At 36.4% G+C, this 21,073-nt stretch overlaps 1 protein-coding gene across 4 annotated transcripts in view; it reads left to right on the forward strand.

Moving 5' to 3' along the window:
* The window catches only part of LOC128858306 (rho-associated protein kinase 1), a 73,490-nt gene that overhangs the window by 33,924 nt on the left and 18,493 nt on the right, over positions 1 to 21,073 (forward strand). The window contains exons 3-13 of one of the 4 annotated variants that reach the window (XM_054094470.1): positions 6,789 to 6,934; positions 7,007 to 8,032; positions 8,100 to 9,019; positions 9,078 to 10,002; positions 10,094 to 10,248; positions 10,330 to 10,455; positions 10,525 to 10,688; positions 10,774 to 10,958; positions 11,027 to 11,132; positions 13,078 to 13,311; positions 13,943 to 19,953. In XM_054094470.1, coding sequence (XP_053950445.1) covers positions 6,789 to 6,934; positions 7,007 to 8,032; positions 8,100 to 9,019; positions 9,078 to 10,002; positions 10,094 to 10,248; positions 10,330 to 10,455; positions 10,525 to 10,688; positions 10,774 to 10,958; positions 11,027 to 11,132; positions 13,078 to 13,311; positions 13,943 to 14,030 — 4,075 coding nt within the window. In that variant the 3' untranslated portion in view covers positions 14,031 to 19,953. Of the gene's footprint in view, positions 1 to 6,788; positions 6,935 to 7,006; positions 8,033 to 8,099; positions 9,020 to 9,077; positions 10,003 to 10,093; positions 10,249 to 10,329; positions 10,456 to 10,524; positions 10,689 to 10,773; positions 10,959 to 11,026; positions 11,133 to 13,077; positions 13,312 to 13,942; positions 19,954 to 21,073 lie in introns of those variants that run through there. The other 3 variants (XM_054094471.1, XM_054094469.1, XM_054094468.1) reach the window with 3 other exon arrangements.

Genomic DNA, 21,073 nt, shown 5'->3' on the forward strand with positions numbered 1-21,073 from the left:
TTAAAGGGTTCAGATTAGTGACCAATCAATTCATTGCTAACGAAACTCCAGGGGTGAATAATTTCACGATTTTTTGCAGCAATTTGGCCGTCAAGATTGCCTTATTTAAGGCCCTTGGACGATTTTATGTTTGCCCATCTCAAAGGTAGACTTCATGTGAATAATCAGGATACTATTGAGGCTTTTAAGCTTGAGGCGGCCGCCGTAGCCGAATGGGTTGGTGCGCGACTACCATTCGGAATTCACAGGTTCACAGGTAGGTTCGAATCTCGGTGAAACACCAAAATTAAGAAAAACATTTTTCTAATAGCGGTCGCCCCTCGGCAGGCAATGGCAAACCTCCGAGTGTATTTCTACTATGAAAAAGCTCCTCATAAAAATATCTGTCGTTCGGAGTCGGCTTGAAACTATAGGTCCCTCCATTTGTGGAACAATATCAAGACGCACACCACAAATAGTAGGAGGAGCTCGGCCAAACACCCAGAAAGGGTGTACGCGCCAATTATAATAATAAATAATTGAGGTTTTTAAAATGTTCGACGCAAAATTAACGAGTTAGAGTCGCAATTGTGCATTAGATCATTTCGCGAAAATAAAGAATCGACGTGAGAACATTTGGAAAATATCAGGTATCATTCATATATTATAGACCTACTATATCTGTCAGGTTTCTGCATATATAATATATATATAATTCGAAATTAAGAAAAGAATATATTTCAACTGGAAGTCTGCTGTATGTAGTACTCATCGTAAAAAATATAAAATGGGAGACTCGTAGGTACTTCATCCGGTTAACCTTTCTCCGTACCATGGGCTTAGATTCAACACTATAAATAAGCATACAAAAAAATTGTTCTCTAGAGTACTGCGGTTTTCAGACCTTCAATCCTCATTGTCTTACCGTCAAAGTGTTTCTGCACTAGTTTCTTTCAAAGAGAAGCAAAGAACCAATTCTTGTAGTTGAAAGGAAAAGTAGACAAGCTAGGTGGTCCATATAGTGGCTTATTTTTGAAAATTTGAAAAAAAAAAAAATTCAGAAAAATGAATAAAAATAAATATTTCGTATAGTGTTGGTTTATTTCAAGAAGCAAACATTCCAATTATTTATGAAATATGATTGCGTTGGGTGGCTCACAGTAGCGCATACTGTTAAACCAGCTTTCTAAGACCTTGTTGATGATTTCTGGTGCTATCTCACAAATAGCTAACTCGATATTCGGCCTAAAAATCTGAATCCTTAATTGATTGTTCACATAACATCGGTTTTTCATGGCACCTCACAAAAAAAGTCGAATGGCGTTAAATTACAACTCCGAAGTGCTCACTTGGCATCACCGAGACGGCTGATTACCGAACTTGGCGCGCAAAAATATCAATTGATCAGCTGCCTGGCATAATGCGTCCTCCTGCTGAAAGCAAAGATCGTACAATTTCCGGCAAAAAAAAAATCATTCATCATACCTCGGAAGCGCTCAATGTTAACCGAAATGTCATTTCCAGCAGTATTTTCAAAGAAAAATGGGTCAATAAAACCACCGAGTCACATAGCCGCTTCTTCAGAAAAGATAATTTTGACTTCCTCTTTAAAATAAACGCCCTATTTGGGCAATATTTCTGACCATAAAGCAAGTCATTTCGTTTTGCGGATATATGATACTGACTTTATGACAAGAATTCCAGCGGGATCTGTTACCGTCAAAATAACAGATATAGGCTGGGCCATATAAAATTTGATTTTTGAATCCTCTACAAAAACAAACTAATCAATATTTTTTCAAACTTTTGAAGTGAAACTTCTTTAGGCGCGTCGGGGGCCCCAAGGCAGATTGAAAATAGGCGAGTGAAACGGTAAGTTCGGAGCGTTACCGAAATCCGTCAAATGGGCGGGGCCAAGGAGCAGCTGCTCCTTCCCACTCTCGCCTATTCGAAATGTATATAGCACACAAGTAAGCATTGAAGTAGACTGGCGACATGCAGGCAACCGACAATCGACAACCGACAACGGGTATTATAGATAGCCATAGCCCGTGCAAATGAGTGCTATGTGTGAGTATCAGATAAAGCGCCAATTGAATGTGTGTAAGCGGGAAAGCAATAAGAAACTGCTGTGAAGTAAATAGATGGTAGGTATGGAGGAGACGAAGCGATACAATGAGTGCGTTTGCCAAACGAGTGACGATAGTTGAAGTAGAAGGTTGTAAAATGACATTTCAACCGTTTCGGTGATCAAAGCAAATTGATTAACGCGCCAAAAGTAGGCAAAAAATACCATTGGAAGTGCAAAGAAATGTCAGCGTCAAGTGCAACACTGCACCCAAGTGTCAAATTTGAAGCTAATAAGGACAAAAATAAATAGTACAAATTTATGTGGAGTGATATAGAAAAAAAATATGAAAACCTGAATTTAACACGAGAGAGGGGGGAGAGATCTAAACCGGGGCTCCCATGCATGGAACAACCAATTTAGAAGTTTCACTTCTACCGTGCTTGAGTCTGACAGACCGTAGTTTTTTTTTTATTTTGAAGATTGAACATTGTCATTTATGAATGGCTTTACAGTAGGCCATTCGACCAACCCAATTTTTAACCACATTTTCGATTGTTTGGTCTCCAATTTCATGAATGGCAACTTCGATTTCGTATTTTAAATCATCAATCGTGTCTGGATGGTTCGCATAGCATTAGTCCTTAACGGCTCCTCACAAAAAATAGTCCAACGGGCTTAAATCACAGCTCCTAGGCGCCCAATTGATATCGGACTTTTGGCTGATTATTCGGTTGACAAAAATGGTAGCCAAAAGTTCGAGTGTAACTTTGGCAGTGTGACAAGTTGCACTGTCCTGTTGAAACCAAATGTCGTCCATGTCATCCTCTTCAGTTTTTGGAAACAACTCGTTGAGCATTTCACGGTAACACTCGCCATATACTGTAACCGCGGCTCCTCGCTCATTTTCGAAAAAAAAAAAAAAAATGGCCCGATGATGCCGCCAAACCAAAAACCGCACCAAACAGTGACTCGTTGTGGATGCATTTGCTTCTCAAAAAGCAAACGCTATATGGCTCACCCTGTATATTTAAAAAAAAAAAAAAAAAAAACTATTATATGGGGCAACCTGTATTAGTAATTACATACATTATAGTGTTGCAAGAAACTTACAACTTTGTGTAATCGATATTATTGACGGAGGTCTAAAATTAAAATTGTTTCCGGTTGGCCTAGTTTTTACATACGTTATATTTCGTGTAACTGTTCTTTAATAATTTTTATTTTTACTATTAGGAATTTATTTACATTCATTCAAACCAATTGACGGTTGTCTTTCTAAAAACATGAAAATTAAAAATTCTACAATATTAAAAAAAGTGATGTTTTTGCTGCTTCTCAAATTTTTCAAAGCACACCTCAAATTAGTGGTCACTTAAAAAAGAAATTGCCACACACCGCATAAACAGATATCTATGTACATACATTCATGCATGCAGACATAGGTTACAAACACTTCCCCGCTTAATTCAATACAGTAAACAACAATTAACGACGTCTATAAAAAAGATCTGCCAAGGAAAGTTTCTTCTGTGTACTGCATAAGTTTTTTTATGAATCGCGCTACGAAATAAAAATGATTCATTGTTTATCCCGATATGGCCGCTGTTCTCTTTTCTCTTTATCACTGAATTCTTCCGGCCTTGTTCCTATTTAGTTCTTGTACAACTAACGAATTGTCAGTACTCACCGTTTCCTCGTACGTTCGTTCTCTCGTTCACTCAGCTACACTTTCATTGCATAGTGTCTGCCAATGTTTACACTTTTATTAAATATTTTTTATCTGCTGTACATATGTATGTATGTACGTATGCTAATATTTATTTAATGGCGTTGTGGTAGCGAGAGGTATTTGTAAGTAATTAATTAAAGTTTATAAAAGTTTTGCATATTTTGTAAGGTTTTCCGAAATACTTAACTTTAATTAGTTACTAAAAAGATATTTGCAAACATACATACATACATGCAGCTATGGACAGGGAAATAGCGCACTTCTTCACAAAAAATAGTAATGATGATAATTTTTACTGGATGACCTTGAAAAACAGTTATTTTTGGACACATTTTTTTCAAAACAAAAAAAAAGCGCAAAATAGTTCAAATACAAATAACAATTTGTATGCGCTATTTCTCTGCCCATAGCTGTACATACATACATATGTATGTATGTAAATATGCGGTTCGATTAATCTTTATCATCAAATATTAGTGTTTTTGTAACTTCAACTGATGGATGAAATTTGATATAAATATTTTCTAAACTTGACTGAAAATTCTCCATTGGGTTCAGATGAACAACCGTGACCATATTTTTTTTTTCTTACTCAGCTCTACAATCGTTTGTCAATTTAGGCTAAAACCAAGGGAGATTTTGCCTGTTGCTTTCTTTCTTTAGGAAAGAGCCTCGGTTGTTCCTGCTAAATAGCGACAGATTCTTCTGAACTTTTCACTTCCACTGCGTTTGATAGCTCAATCGCTTTGAATTTTTGCAGTGGAGCTCTATATATAAATAAATGTCACAGCGCTGTTGTAAGCACAACAACCAATGGACGTCAGAGTATACAGACAGGCTATCAACTATAGTACATTCACCGAGAGTATCTTACAAGCCAATCACCAATAATTGTAGGCGACGTTCTTCAGCTGCCTAGTAAGACCTCGGTTATCCTAAAACAATTATATATAGCAAATTAAACTCATACTTATCCAGAACTTACCTAGACATACTTAGCACATGCCTCCGCATAACACTAACCATCCTTTAGATACCGAATTAAACCTTCTCGTCGAATACTCCTTTCTCTCTTATCCCACCCTGTCGAAACTGCCTGCTTCCTGGACCTACAATAATATGAGATGGACGAAAACTTCACCGCACTACACTGTTTCTGCACTGCTACAACAACAACAGCGCGGTCGAGGTATTTTGAGGCACTGAACACTTGTCCATATTAAAATGTCAGAGTTCGTTGATTAGTTCAGCAGACCATCTTCTTTCGGCATTCGCTGCTCCTAGTTCGAGCACCTTATGTTTTTCTACAGGAGGCTGGCAGACTCGGCCTTTGCCTATCGAGAGAGAGAATTGCTACCAATTGCTACCCGCTTTTTGAATTGCTACCAAGCTTAAAGTGTCACCTGTTGGCAAGAGTTTTACTTAAGGTGGACATACGTAGTTGATAGTAGGTCTTCAAGAATTGATGCTTCAACTAAACAAAGTCCTTCACAATTTGGAATATAGAACTGCAAACGCTGATATCTATCCATAACTTGAGAAATTTTTGTTTGTTGTCAGAAGGTACTTCGCTACTGAAACTATAAATCCAATAAATCTATCAATCTAAAGAACTGCACAGCAAAGAGTAAAATACACTTACACTGGCGTTCGCAAAATCAATCAGAGTGGAAAATGAAAGGGAGGAATTTCGTAGGGTGATCGTGGCTACTATTCATCACCGGACAATTCACGGATATCCGGCCCAATTTCTAGGTAGAAGAAGCTGCTCCGGCAAATAAGCGTAGGTAATTAAGTCGTTTTTCGAGATCTCTCGATTAGGAATATCAATGTGGACATTCGGTAACTGGTCGAAAAGCTCTCCCACAGAGAGTGACAGATTTGTGTAGTTTTTAGATTAATGGATTTTACGTATATTGCGATTGCTGCAGCTCGATTGCAAAGTCATGATTTCCAATTTTTTGTGAACCGAAATTGAACACGTAAAGTTGAACGATTTTTGGGTGCAGCAAGATTGCGCCAATGTCTTACAACAATTGATCTTTGCCGCTCTAAATTGGGTTAATGTAATATCAGTCTTCTTGGAACTGCGATTTCATTCCGTTGGAAGAGTTTTTATGCGTATAATCCAGAGACAATCAAAACTTCTCAGGATGAATATTAATATAAATTAAAGCGACAATCGTATCCGAATGGTTTGTGCGTGACTACCATTCGTTAGAAGGTTCGCAATCCTAATATTCTTAATTGTCTAATAGTAGTGGCCCCTCGGCAAACCTCGGATTGTATTTCTGCCATGAAAAAGCTCCTCATAAAAAAACTATCTGGCGTTCGGAAGCGGGGTAAAACAGCGTGGAAGAGCAACAATTCACTCCACGATTTGGAGGTGGAGCTCGGCCAAATACCCAACAACGGATGTACGCGCCAATTATATATAAATTCATAAGTCTTCAGTTGGGCCGTAGGAAATTGAGTTGACAGGAGGTCGCCTTATTTGAATGATGGGCATCTTTATTTTGACCTTTACGCGCTGTATGATTGACGTACGACTCCATTTGCAAAAACTATAAATTTTCCTATAGGGTGTTAAATTTTGCTTCACCTTGTAAACAATGCCAATTTCCCTCTTTCTAGATAAATAGTTCGTTCTTAGGTAACTTTCATTAGTCTCACCATCGTTTTAAAGTTTAATTATGTTTACGGGTAATTCCAATGAGTTATTTCATCCATATGAACACTCATTGTTTCATTTATGGCAACTTGTTGAATCACCATTGTTTATGTCATAAAAAATTATTTTTGCGATAATACAAATACTTAGACTTCAATTCATTAAAATTTTTTTTATCTGGGCTACTTTATCCGCTTGCCCAAATTACGCGCCTGTGCGGTGTCTGGTACTTTCTAACTGGGTCACATGAACTTTGGAACATCTACTGCACAAACCACAAAACTTTTTTTAAACAAGATTTAAATTTTTGCACTTACATATATTTTTCTTACTTTCAGCGCCCAACTATTGGAGCGTGAGATGCGTGACCCGCACAGTATTTGCAATATCGACTGCCTTCTGGACACAGTGACTGCATTAGTTAATGATTGTGATCATGAATCATTAAAGCGTCTAAAGAATATCGAACAGTATGCCACCAAATGTAAGTTGCCACACATACACACAACACATGCAGCACTTACTCAGTTGCTCTGCATTTTTTGCTTAATTACAGATAAACCGGTGGCGAAACAGATTTGCCAGCTGCGCATGAATGTCGATGATTTTGATTTTATCAAACTGATCGGAGCCGGTGCTTTTGGTGAGGTGCAACTGGTACGGCACAAGTCTTCGCGACAAGTATATGCCATGAAGCGGCTTTCCAAATTTGAAATGATGAAGCGACCCGATTCCGCTTTCTTCTGGGAGGAACGTCACATTATGGCGCATGCCAACTCCGACTGGATAGTGCAGCTACATTTCGCATTTCAGGACGCCAAATATTTGTACATGGTGATGGATTATATGCCTGGTGGCGATATTGTCTCGCTCATGTCCATGTACGAGATACCGGAGAAATGGGCTATCTTCTATACAATGGAGGTTGTACTCGCTCTGGACACAATCCACAATATGGGGTTTGTGCATCGCGATGTGAAACCCGATAATATGTTGCTGGATCGGCATGGTCACTTGAAATTGGCTGATTTTGGCACCTGTATGCGCATGGGCCCCAATGGCTTGGTAGTGTCGAGCAATGCTGTCGGCACACCGGATTATATTAGTCCCGAAGTTTTGCAGTCGCAGGGTGTGGACAACGAGTACGGTCGTGAGTGTGATTGGTGGTCAGTTGGCATCTTTTTGTATGAAATGCTTGTGGGTGATACCCCATTCTATGCCGACTCACTCGTGGGTACTTACGGCAAAATTATGGATCACAAGAATTCGTTGAGCTTCCCCGCCGAGGTGGAGATAAGTGAGAGTGCCAAATCATTGATGCGTGCCTTTCTCACCGATCGCACTCAGCGTTTAGGTCGTCATGGCATCGATGAAATTAAAGCGCATCCGTTTTTCTCAAATGACACATGGACGTTTGACAATATACGAGATAGCGTGCCACCGGTTGTGCCGGAGTTGTCGTCGGATGATGATACACGCAATTTCGAGGATATTGAGCGTGATGAGTCGCCGGAGGAGGTGTTTCCGGTACCGAAATCGTTCGATGGCAATCATTTGCCATTCATTGGATTTACGTATACGGGTAAGATATTTGCATCATATAAGACTGTTCCTGTAAACTGTAGTTCATATTTTATTCTTCTACACAGGCGACTACCAGTTACTCAGCAACGATACTGTTGACGCAGAGGCAAAGGAGTCGGCAAATGCAATGGCAAATCACAGTCATCGCCACCGCCCATCCAATTCAAACGAAATTAAACGTCTGGAAGCTTTGCTCGAACGTGAAAGAAATCATTCCGAAACGCTGGAGAAACAAGATAAAGCTTTGCGTCAGCAAATCGAACTGATCACGAAACGTGAAGCTGAACTGCAACGTATCGCCTCAGAGTACGAAAAGGACTTGGCTTTGCGGCAGCACAATTATAAAGTGGCCATGCAAAAAGTCGAGCAGGAGATTGAGCAACGCAAAAAGACTGAGGCACTGCTCGCCGAAACCCAGCGTAATCTGGATAACGAGCAAAAGATACGTACGCGTGAAATGAACAATAATCAGCATCACAATGAGAAGATTGTAACGCTGGAGAAGCAGCTGAAGGAAATGGAGGAGAACTTCAAGAATGAGAATGAGCATGTGCAAAAGCTCAAGAAACAAGTTGCCGAGTTGGGTTTGATACAGCAAGAGCTGGAGGGTAAATTAGCGCAGTTGCAGGCATTGATTGCCACGCTACAGTCGCAAAAGGACGCTTTGCAGCAAGAAGTAGCCGAAACACAAGCATTGCTGGCTCAAGAGAAAAATGCGCGCTCACAATTGAAAGAGCTGGTAAAGGAGTCTGAGAATAAATTACAAACGATGTCGAATGATTTGGAGCGCATGGCGCAGCGGGAGCAGCAGTCGCATGAGGATAATCGTGTGCTGACAGAAAAGATCTCCGATTTAGAAAAGGCGAATGCTAGTCTAGACTTTGAATTTAAAGCCATGCAGGGACGATATCAGCAGGAAGTGAAAGCACATCAAGAAACTGAGAAGTCGCGCATGCTTAGCCGTGAAGAGGCGAATCTACAGGAGGTGAGTGAACAATATTCTAAAACATTTATTAATATATTTTTATTTTTTTAAATGTTAGGTAAAAGCCCTGCAGACCAAGTTGAACGAAGAGAAATCGGCACGTATCAAGGCCGATCAAAACTCGCAAGAAAAAGAACGCCAATTAAGTATGTTGTCGGTGGACTATCGCCAAATACAGCAGCGCCTACAAAAGCTTGAAGGAGAATGTCGCCAAGAATCGGAGAAAGTAATGGCACTGCAGTCCCAGATCGAGCAGGAACACAGCAAAAAGAATTCCTTGTTATCCGAGTTAAGCTTACAAAGTTCAGAAGTTGCGCATCTGAAATCGCGTGAAAATCAGCTGCAAAAGGAGGTCAGCTCTTTGCGTGAGACGAAGCGCAAATTCGAAGAAGAGATTGCTCAAATCAAAAACACCTTAAATAAGGAAATTCTCTTGAAGCGCGAATATCAAGATCAGTTGGAAGCCGAACAGTATTTCTCACGCCTCTATAAAACACAGGCAAACGAGCATCGCGAAGAGATATCGGAGCGTTGCCGTGAAATACAAGACCTGAAGGAGGAACGCACCTCGTTGAAGCATCAGGTTCAAGTGGCAGTGGCGCGCGCAGACTCCGAAGCGTTGGCGCGTTCAATAGCCGAAGAAACGGTAGCTGATCTAGAGAAAGAGAAGACAATCAAGGAATTCGAGTTGAAGGACTTCATGACGAAGTATCGCAACGAGTTAGCAGCGAAGGAATCGGCACTTGCAGCCGCCAAGGAAACTGAAACGGAATATGTGAAAAAGTTGAATCAAAAGAATGCCGAAGCCGACGAACTGTTGCAGCAACATAAGAAACTTCAGGATGAAATGTCGCAATTGAGGGCTACAAAGGACGAAGAGCTAGCAAAGCTAAAGGAGAAACTACAAACCGAAATGCTGCTGAAGCAGGTCGCAGTAAACAAACTGACGGAGGTGATGAATCGACGAGACACGGACCTCCAAAGTGAGTTGGTCATCAGGCGATTTAAAAATTATAAAAGCGAAAAAACGATAAAAATATCTAAAAACTCGAATTATTTGCATTACGTTTACAGAACAAAAAGGCAAAGCGCGCTCATCCGCCGAACTGCGTAAAAAGGAGAAGGAAATGCGACGGCTACAACAAGAGCTCTCGCAAGAGCGTGAAAAATACAATCAGCTATCGCTCAAACTTCAGGATGTACAAAGTCAAATCATCGAAGACAGCCATGTGAGTAGGCATGAACCTATTAAAATTAATTAATTTATGTTAAAATTCAATATTAACAAAATAATTCTCTTTGCCGTGTAGATCAAGCAAAAGCTGCAAATGGAAATCGACTGCAAAGCCACAGAAATCGAACAATTGCAGTCGAAGCTTAATGAAACCGCCTCATTATCATCAGCCGACAACGATCCTGAGGACACTCAGGTACTTGTGAGTTCAAAATCATTAAACATTATTAGGGAATATTACAATTATTAATTAAAATTACTCGCTTTTTAGGATTCGGTATTTGAGGGCTGGTTAAGTGTGCCAAATAAGCAGAATATACGCCGTCACGGTTGGAAGCGACAATATGTGATTGTGTCATCGCGCAAAATAATTTTTTACAATACCGAAATCGACAAACAGAATACAATCGATCCTGTGCTTATATTAGATTTAAGGTTGTGCTTCGGAACTTACTCAAATAATCTAAATATTAAATTGTTTATTTTAACTAATTATTTTTGCTTTATGTTGCATATGTAGCAAAGTATTTCATGTGCGTTCTGTAACGCAAGGTGATGTGATACGCGCCGACGCCAAAGAGATACCACGTATCTTCCAGCTGTTGTATGCTGGCGAGGGTGAAGCGCGCCGACCGGACGAACAAAATCAATTGGACATTAGTCAGTTGTTGGCGGATGAACGGCCTAGTACTATCATGTATAAAGGTACGTTATATGTAATTTGATATGTTTCCAATTATTATTAGTAAAATATATTTTTAATTTCTTCATAGGTCATGAATTCGTGCATATAACGTATCATATGCCAACTGCTTGCGAGGTCTGTCCGAAACCATTGTGGCACATGTTCAAGCCGCCAGCGGCGTATGAATGCAAGCGGTAAGTAAATTTGAGTGAGCTGCAAACAATCGCCTAATTGGCAACTCAAACTAACTCACTTAATACCTTAAATGGACCTATGGTTTTGAGGCATGAACGACGACATTTGATGAAGAAACTCAAAGTAGTATAACTGCGTGCGCCCGACAGTCGATTCTACGTTGCCGGAATGACTCGGATTTATATTCGGCCAATGGCTTACACAGGCCTACGATTTGTTTGTTTTTTTATGTGATACTCGTTTTCGATGGATGTATATTTTTACGCTAAGTACGATTCTGTGCTCCAAACGAGCTCATCACATCATGGAAAAAAAGCAAAAATAAGTTTTTATGGGTGTTTACCCCTACTTGACGTGCTAGACTCTACAACCTCTACTCAAATTAAAGCTAACATAGCCAGATATGCAAGTTGAGAAAAAAAATAAATAGTTTTGAATAAATGGGATACATCTTTTAAGGCCCTGTGGTCGAACTTTCAATTATTAAATTTAGTTAATCGGAAGGGGAATTTCAGATCACTGATTACAAACTCGATGTAAATTTTTCAAAATTCAAAATGTCGGATCTAAGATAGCGGGCGCAAAATGCAAAAGTATGTGTTTTCACTTTTCTCAAAACTTTGAAGTAATGGGATGTTTGGTCCTCGGATTCGTATTCAGAGCACAAAAGTAAATCGGTAAATAGTTTTGTTTAAAAAAAAAACGGAAATTTAGTCGACCTGTGTTAGTCTTAAGCTTGTTGAGGATTTCATATAATAGGTCCTCCCATGAAATGCGGGTATATTCTACTGAAGTGGTCGGGCTTAATAACTGGGGAATTTCTTCTATAGACCATTTATATAGTAAATGTGTGTAAACGTACTGATTCATCGATACCCTCTATGGTGAAAATAATTCAGAAGGCGTGGCCTAGGTCAGGCCGATAAGTGGCTCTCAGCGAATTTGAAAGAATCAGCTGATTGGCTGACGTCACCGGGGTAATGACAGCGGCTCGTTTACGAACAAACTGAGATTGTGCGAAAAAAGCAACACAGTAATCGCTCATGTTGCTTCGTTGCCGTCTGAACATTGACTGATTGCACGAGCAAGAGAATACGTGTGAAATGCGCGGGAAGAATTCGTCTGCCGAGTACCCGGTGATGTTGGCTATAGCAGATTGGCCAAACTTCGTAATTTATCAGCCTTGTTTACCACTTTTATGATGTCGTTAATGTCGTTGTCGACGTACAATCACCACCAATCGTGGACGGCGCCTCGAGATGCAAACGTTATTCTGGTACTATTACTTTCTGGATATTATAGGTTAAACTTCTACTTATTCAAAATTTATCACCTCTTCACATGCCCACTCATTTTACAGCTCCTTCCCTCTGGTTACACCCTGTCGAAACAGCCTTCTGGGCCTATGTTTTTGTTAGATGAGATAGACGACGACCGATCGATGACTTCGCTGCAGCAGGCAAGGGTTTTTAAACTGCTGCAACAACAACAACAACATAAACCCACTGGCTCCCATTCACGCTCATTACCTTTAACTAACCTTAATTAGCGCTTACACTATACCGAGCTCCTCCTCCTATTTGTGGCGCGCGTCTCGATATTGTTCCACAAATGGACTACCCCGACTCTGAACGGCAGATATTTTTTATTAGGAGCTTTTTCATGGCAGAAATACACTTAGGGGTTTGCCATTGCCCGCTAAGGGGCGACCGCTATTAGAAAAAACTTTTTCTTCATTTTGGTGTTTTCCGGAAACTCGAACCTATGTCTTCTGAACGGTAGTCACGCACCAACCCATTCGGCTACGGCGGCCGCCATACAAATTTCACAAATTACTATGTCACAAAATCTCCGCACGCATCATGAAAACCTTGAAGTTTCGAAAAATTCTAATTATTGCAATTATTTATTATTATTATTATTATTATTATTTCTTGTTTTTAGTTGCCGCAATAAAATTCATAAGGAGCATGTAGACAATAACGACCCGCTGGTGCCGTGCAAACTGCATCACGACCCGCATACTGCCAAAGAAATGCTGCTGCTGGCCGGCACACCCGACGAGCAGCATCTGTGGGTGACGCGCCTCTCCAAACGCATACAGAAGTTCGGCTACAAAGCAAACTCTTCATCGAACAATAACAGTGGCGGCGGTGACGGCAGCAAAATATCACCAAGGTGAGCTTGCAGGCATTTGCTGCTTTTTGGTGTATTTTTTTATTACAAAATATGTATAATAATGTTTCTCGCTTTTATTTCTAAATATTCATGCCTTACACATACATATATACATACTATATATATTTATATCTATTTTAATGCCTGTTGAAATATTTAATTTAATGTTTTGTACTTACACTTTCAACACACATACATACATATAACATATAACATACATATAGTATGTATCTCATTTATTGTTAATTCTAAAATCATATATTTCAATTTCTTTTTCTTCTTTTTATCTGTGTGTTGTTTAATACGTTCCATGTGAATATTGGCAAACACTATTGGTAAATGCAATTGCAATACAACACATGCGCTTGCTCGCTACCCGCAAATCCGTGTCTCCCGTATTTCCTAACACAAAATCAACAATCAATGCTATGCCAAACAAAACCAAAACAAAAATAATCAACAATCGTATCAAATATTGCCATCATGAATGCCATCAACAACCATCATTAATACAATGCTATTATACATATATACATATATATACTACCTGCATACATATGTATCTTGCGCTCATTTGACCTCTGCTCATTCGTACGCTTGTATTTAAATGCATCTTGACGTGAGGGAGCAGCCAATCGACTCGTTCTGCTTACAAGCCATACGCAGTTAACGTACAAAGATCAGCTACGCTACCAGCTAATTCATCATTGAAACAGTGATCCGCACGTAAACGCAAGAAAAAAGAAGACAAATATACACACATATTTACTATATATAAAAATAAAGATTAATTATCAGCAAAATCGTGTTACGTGGAGAAATGCGTGCGCGCACATACTGATATATGCAAATTAAAGAAAAAATAAAATAATAAAATGAAAAATAAAAAAGTAAAAATAAAAGCAATATAAAAAAAAAATAAAAATAAATAAAAATGAATGAATGAGTGAACGAACGTATCATTAACAAAATGTTTGCATATCTCAATATACATATATATACATATATATATATTAGTTATCACTAGTTTTAAACACACACAGGAATACACGCTCATTTACTGATAATTTCATTGGTAATATGCTGTTATGTGTTTGCTGTTATCGAAATGCGTATAGTGTATATAGAAAGAAGGAAAGGAGAAGAAGAAGAAGCAGGAAAAACTATTCCAACTGCGCGCTGTTACATACATACATATATCTCTTCATATCAATTTAATTTAATTTTGTTACTGCTAATGTCCTGAGACAAAGTACTTGTTTGTTTAGCGCGTCATATCACCTTTTCCGCCAAATTACCATTACATTCTTCCTGTATGCTAACTTTATATACATATGAAGAACGAAAACGAAGTATATATACACATATGTCAGTGTTTATGTAAGCTTAATTTTTACACATTTATTATTATTACTACTTTATTGAACTAATATTTCGTAACTAAATACATAAATGAAATTAGATTTTAAGTAATCCGCTTTTGTAACTAAAACGTTTAGAGACGACTATAGCTGTGAGAGCGTATGTTAAAAAGGTATGAAAAATATTTAGAAAAAAATGTGAAGATTATATGAAAACAATTGCCCACTATCGCATACAAATAAAAATAAAAAACCAATAACTTTTACAAATTAGTACCAATCTTCTGAAAACCTAAATAATAGATTTAGGTTTTCCTTCGGTTAAACGTTGGAAAAAGCATTAAGTCAATGTTGGATACTTCATAAAAGCAAAGTGATATTCTCTTTTGAGCGTCAAAAAATGTATTTTTCGTTTTTGAAAAATAATAAACAAGGTTAGAATCAAGTGTATTAAACAAAGTGAAATAAGCAAATGACCCTAGACCAATGTTTTGTACATTACAATTTCACGTCAAAAGAAAATGGAAAAGTAACTGACGAATAAGTTGAATCACGGTAAATGTTACGCTTATTTCACAGTTATGTTGTCACTGACTCAACTTTCATTTTATTTTATTTTTCAATAAAAAAATTCAATATTGAAATCAAGGCGCATTCATTAAAGTTGATGGCACTAGATCAACAACAACGTTTTGTACATTAAAATGCCATGACTAAAGAAAGTAGAAAAGAAGAAGAAAAGAAGAACTAAGTTGAACAGCCGACATGCAGTTGGAGCTGAAAACGTACAACGATAGTTCATTTTGTGCTGACACCCCCTGTAGACAGCGAAAGAAAAGACCTCTTCGATACGCCAAAAGTTAACAATTGGCGAATAGATGAAGCAATTGGTGTAAATAAACATACGTGGTAACACTTGAAAAGAGCTGCCCAAAATTACATTTGTTGGGAAGCATTTAATGAGTATTAATAGTCCGCGTTCATACAGGTAAATATTTGTTGCTTCAACTCGTCAATTGTGACGCTCGTGTTCTGTCAGAACCGTTTGTGTTCTCGTTCTTTCCAATGTCGCTTTTGACTCTAGATTATAAACCCACAACTGCAAGGTATGTGAGCACGAGGGGCAACATTAAAAGAGAATTTGCTATGCTAAAAAGCAACAAAAATCGTCATCGCGATCTAATGAAATTATCTTGAAAGAGAGTTGGCAGCATTGAAAATAATGAGTTATACCATTTTTTTTATCGCTAGCCGCGAATCTTGCTCTATACATTTGTTGTTGCTTTCTCATGCAAAATTTTCGGTAAGTGAGCAGAGCCCAGAGCTAGCGAGCAGAGAAGTGGCGAATTGCAGGCGTCTAAAGCAAAAACTAATGTTGTTGTTGTTTTAACAGCATAGGTAGCCCTGTCAGTGTAACAAAAACTAATCAGCTGGCTTACTGTTATCACCCTTAATAGATTCGCTTTAATTGAAATTGAAAAATAGTTACATTTTAAAATGAAAAATCAAATAATTAAGGGTAAGACTCCGTCAGAAAATATGAGATTTGCAAGTGGTCTTTCGATTTCTTTGAAACTTTGGGAAATATTAGTTCTAGGTAAGATACATTTGAGCCTAAAGGGATTTTGAAAAATTTTCAAAATTGAGTCATCTACGCCATGTTGAAAATCGGGACCGTGTTTTTTTTCAAAAATCAATATTTCTTGAACCGTTGGATGGATTTCAATGCAATTTACAGACAATATAGAAACATATAAGTAGTTTAAATTAGTATTATGTTAAAAAAAAAATTTCGAAATTTTGACCAAAAAAAAGTCAAAAAAATTTTTTGAATCAATTTTTAGTTGATTTGGCAGGTTTTTTAGATTTTCTGTTATACACGTAACGATTCCTTATGATTTAACCTTTATTTTGAAAAAAAAAAATTTTATGGTGTCTATAATAGTTCTCGAGATATTGCGATTTTAGTGGAAGCGCTCACGCACGGTTTAGGTAACAGGTGTGCAATGCGCGCTGCGTTATGTGTTCCTGTATGAAGTGACTGGAGCAGACTGCTGCAGGTCTGTGCGCGTTTTTCTACTCCCGCGCTGCGTAACCGCGAACTTCACGGTGCGCGCTTCCACTAAAATTGCAATATCTCGAGAACTATTATAGACACCATAAAATTTTTTTTTTTCAAAATAAAGGTTAAATCATAAGGAATCGTTACGTGTATAACAGAAAATCTAAAAAACTGGCCAAATCAACTAAATATTGATTAAAAAAAATTTTTTGACTTTTTTTTGGTCAAAATTTCGAAATTTTTGTTTTAACATAATACTACAATAATTTAAACTACTTATTTGTTTCTATATTGTCTGTAAATTGCATTGAAATCCATCCAACGGTTCAAGAAATATTGATTTTTGAAAAAAAAACACGGTCCCGATTTTCAACATGGCGTAGATGACTCAATTTTGAAAATTTTTCAAAATCCTTTTAGGCTCGAATGTATCTTACCGAGAACTAATATTTCCCAAAGTTTCAAAGAAATCGAAAGACCACTTGCAAATCTCATATTTTCTGACGGAGTCTTACCCTTAACCAAATACATTTTTACTTGCCGAACTAATGCTTGTAAATACATTCATATTCATATTACTAGTAAAATAAATATGAAATAATTATAAAGTTGAGAGTGAATATACTGCTTGTCTCTATTTTACAGTGCTAATATACATACATATATATGTAAAGCAAGTGGCTTTTGGTGCCTCAGTTACAAAAAACGCAAACGCGTTAATGTATTGTACATAAATGAACAAAGTTTTTTTTTAGGTTGTCAAATAAGCGTACGTCAAATACTTATACCCCTTTGTTTAAGAAACTTTGATTAAATAATATTATGTTTATCATGGCTTGCTTTACACATTTTGTTTTAAATTTCAAACCTTTGTGGTAGTATTTAAAATCCTTATTTCTAACGCTGTTTAGAATAATAGAAAACTACTATTTGACATGCAGCTAAAAACAATTAGAACGGAAGAAATGAGGAGGTGTAAAAATCGTGTCTGGAGAAAATAAAAGATAATATTTGTAAATTAAAAACAAAAAAGAAAAAGTCACCACTATTTTGTGGTACAACTTTTTAATCAACATTGCTGATAATTTTTATTTGCTCGTTCAAAAATATTAACTCAATAGCATTTATCGAACATCACCTCTCTGTTCTCGTGTAATTCTGAAAGTGCATTATGTATGAGTAGACCGCTTTCTTATAACAAAATTATAATCCAGCACGTCTCAGATTGTTTTTATGGGGGTTCAAATTTAAAATGCTCCGCAAAAATGATTATTGTTAAATTTTACTAAAGCAATACAATAAGAAACTCTCCGAAATCGACTTTACATGTGATACTTTTTTTATTTTTGGAACCTTTGACATACTAAAAAAATTGAGACGTGTTGTACTAATGATCAACATTTGAGTTTGAAGTTAGAATAATACATAAGCAAAATATGAGTTTAAGCTTGAAGAATAATAGATGAAGAAGAATAATCACGTTATTTGTCCATTTTGATTTGTTTACTCAAAATTTATGAACGTATCAGTTGTTTTCTTTTAATACCAGCTAATGCTTTGCAAGTAAAAGATTTTAACTTTTATCAATTAAAACACAAATGGATCAGCAATGTTGAAAGTCAGGTGTGCCAAATTTCTTCAAAATCAGAACGAAAAATTAATTTAGTATTTAAAGTATTCAGTTCAAAGCCTGATTGAAGTCAAGTGTGCAAAATTTCACTAAGATCATTACAAAATACCCATGCTAGCAAGACAATTTTAGCTGCTCTTCGTGTAAACAGCACGAATAGGCATCAAAGTCGGGAGTCCAGTTTTGCTGCGCACATCTAATTTGAAAGAAATTTTTCAAATTTAAGTGATCATACCGGCGGTGAAATCCAACTTCCCTTAAGCATAAAAAGTTCGACGTTTGTGAGGTTATTCGTAGTCATTTAATAAAGCTATAACAAACTTCTTCTTACCCTTACTAAGTAGCGGCATGTGCCTATATTAAGCCAGTGTGGCAAAGCATTGCTCTGTTCGAGTCTTAAGCATATATAAATGTATACCCATTTCAATCCCAGCACCATCTAACGAATAACCAATAAGAGCTCAAAAACAAGCTCACCCTTATACAATAAATATGTATTTCTATCGTTTCGTTAAGAAGCAAAGGACCGTGACTTCACCTTTAGACTTAAAATTTTAAATAAAACATGTTTGGAAATTTTTTTTCCCAGGGGGTATGAAATTTTGCGCTTTATGTTAAGAGAAATTAAATAAAGCTCTGAAAATAAAAATTATTCTGGAGAGAAAAAATAAAAGTAAAAACAGCATTCGTGAATAAAAAAAAAAAAACAAAAAGAAAGTAAAATTAAATATAATATTATCCGTTAGCAAAAAGAACAAAAAATTAATTGAAATGTATTTTAATTCTTAACAAAGAATAGTAGAAGTGAAAAATATAAAAACATGATAATTATTTTTGATCGAGAAGCTAAGACCAAATAATAACACAAAAAAAAATTAATCAGAAATAATCAAAATTGTATTTATTTTTAACGCAAACCTTTAAAATATATTATAGAGATTTTGGCAGATTGCAGCGGGACATACAAATGCAAATATGAGCACACAGTAAAATCTCGATATAATGAAAAAATCTGTAAAACGTATAGGTGCTGAAGCCCTTAAAAACGCAATTTCTGTGTTTTCATACAAAAATTTCCCATAGAGGTAGCGGAAAAAATGTTGAGCGAATTATAGCGAAATTTTTGTTTTAAAACCACTGTAGATGTAAAATAAATTCATAATAATCGCAAAAAACAGTTATACCCGTGACAGACATCTAGTAACAATACCATAGTAAAATTATTATATTATTGTGTTCACTATATGTGATGACACACAAAGCAATGCAGTAAATCTAGATATTAGTGTTTGTGTCATAGACAAAAAATTATCCAAAAATTCAGTTGCGTTGTGGAAAAAGTGAGTTTCATTATTACGAATAGTGCAAAAATTATGTATTGCATTCACAAAAACCGGAAGTGATTAAAGTGTGCGTTGAAAGCTCATTAAATAACAGGAGCTGCAGGACATTTGTCAAAAGTAGTCAGTTTAATTTTTTTTATTAAGTCGAAATTCAAAATGTTGAAACCAAAAATGACGAAATATCAAAAGCCTGATTACACCGAAAACATTTTTGATAGAAATAAAAAATTTCTTGAAGATAATAAAGGTCGAAAAAGGTCGGAATTGGCATATTTGAAGTAAAATAAAGGAACTGAAACGATGTATTTTATTAGTTTCATTGCTATGAAAGTTTCAAAATTAAAAATAGTAGTTTTTCAGTTTATTTCAACAAAATTATTCGTACAGACAAAAGTAATGACTTCATTATAACACATTTAATTGAGGTAAACCATAAACGAGATAGACCATTTTCACAAAATTTTAAAATAGTTTTACTTACTCATTTAGGTAAGAGCTTAGAGATTTGCTGTTGTAGATAAGTTTACCGTTTGCTCGGGTATTTTTAGTTAAAAAGTGGAAATAAATGTGTAAATAATGATGTGCAAAGTGCGTTATTTGGTCTAGGTAACAAGGTGGTTTTGGAGGAATAAACTCAGAACAAAAAGATATAATCATTTAATTAATATATCGAAATAATGCATGGATGCTGTATAATCGCGATATTTGTTTGACATTTTTTTATTCGACCTTGGTTTACTAAATTTTTTTTCAACAAATTCAAAACAAGAAAATATAATAATTTTATTTATCTGTCGATATTATGTGAAAAATTTGCAATATTTTTCTTTTTTGACATTTTTTTATTCGACCTTGGCTTTCTAACTAATTCTTGTAATTTTTTCCCAACAAATTCAAAACAAGAAAATATAATAATTTTATTTATCTGTCGAAATAAAATTCCCAAGATTTTTTCGATATTGTTTTATTCTTTCTAACTAATGTTTTCCAATTTTTTTTTTCGATGTTTTTGGTTTCGACATTTTAAATTTCGATATATCATACCAGACCATTTTTTTTTCTATCTGCGCGCAAGTATTCTTTAAAACATTCGCATTTTTTAAGGGTACTACGCTGTTTTTCAAATACACAGACTCCGTACTAAGTTTTTACTTTGGACGTGCCCATTTTTTCTTTTCTTAATTAGACTTTTTTAAAATATAGGCTTTATTAAAATATTTATATAGATATAATAATAAAAATAATATTTTGAAAAGCTTTTGTTAATGAAGTTTTAGCATTAGCTGTGTTTCAATATGCGTGCACTTTTATTTTAGCTATGGTCAGTAGAATATCACAGAAAAGTAACAGATTTTGTTACTAGCTA

Source organism: Anastrepha ludens, chromosome 3, assembly GCF_028408465.1.
Source record: "Anastrepha ludens isolate Willacy chromosome 3, idAnaLude1.1, whole genome shotgun sequence".
In the NCBI taxonomy this organism is placed as follows: domain Eukaryota; kingdom Metazoa; phylum Arthropoda; class Insecta; order Diptera; family Tephritidae; genus Anastrepha; species Anastrepha ludens.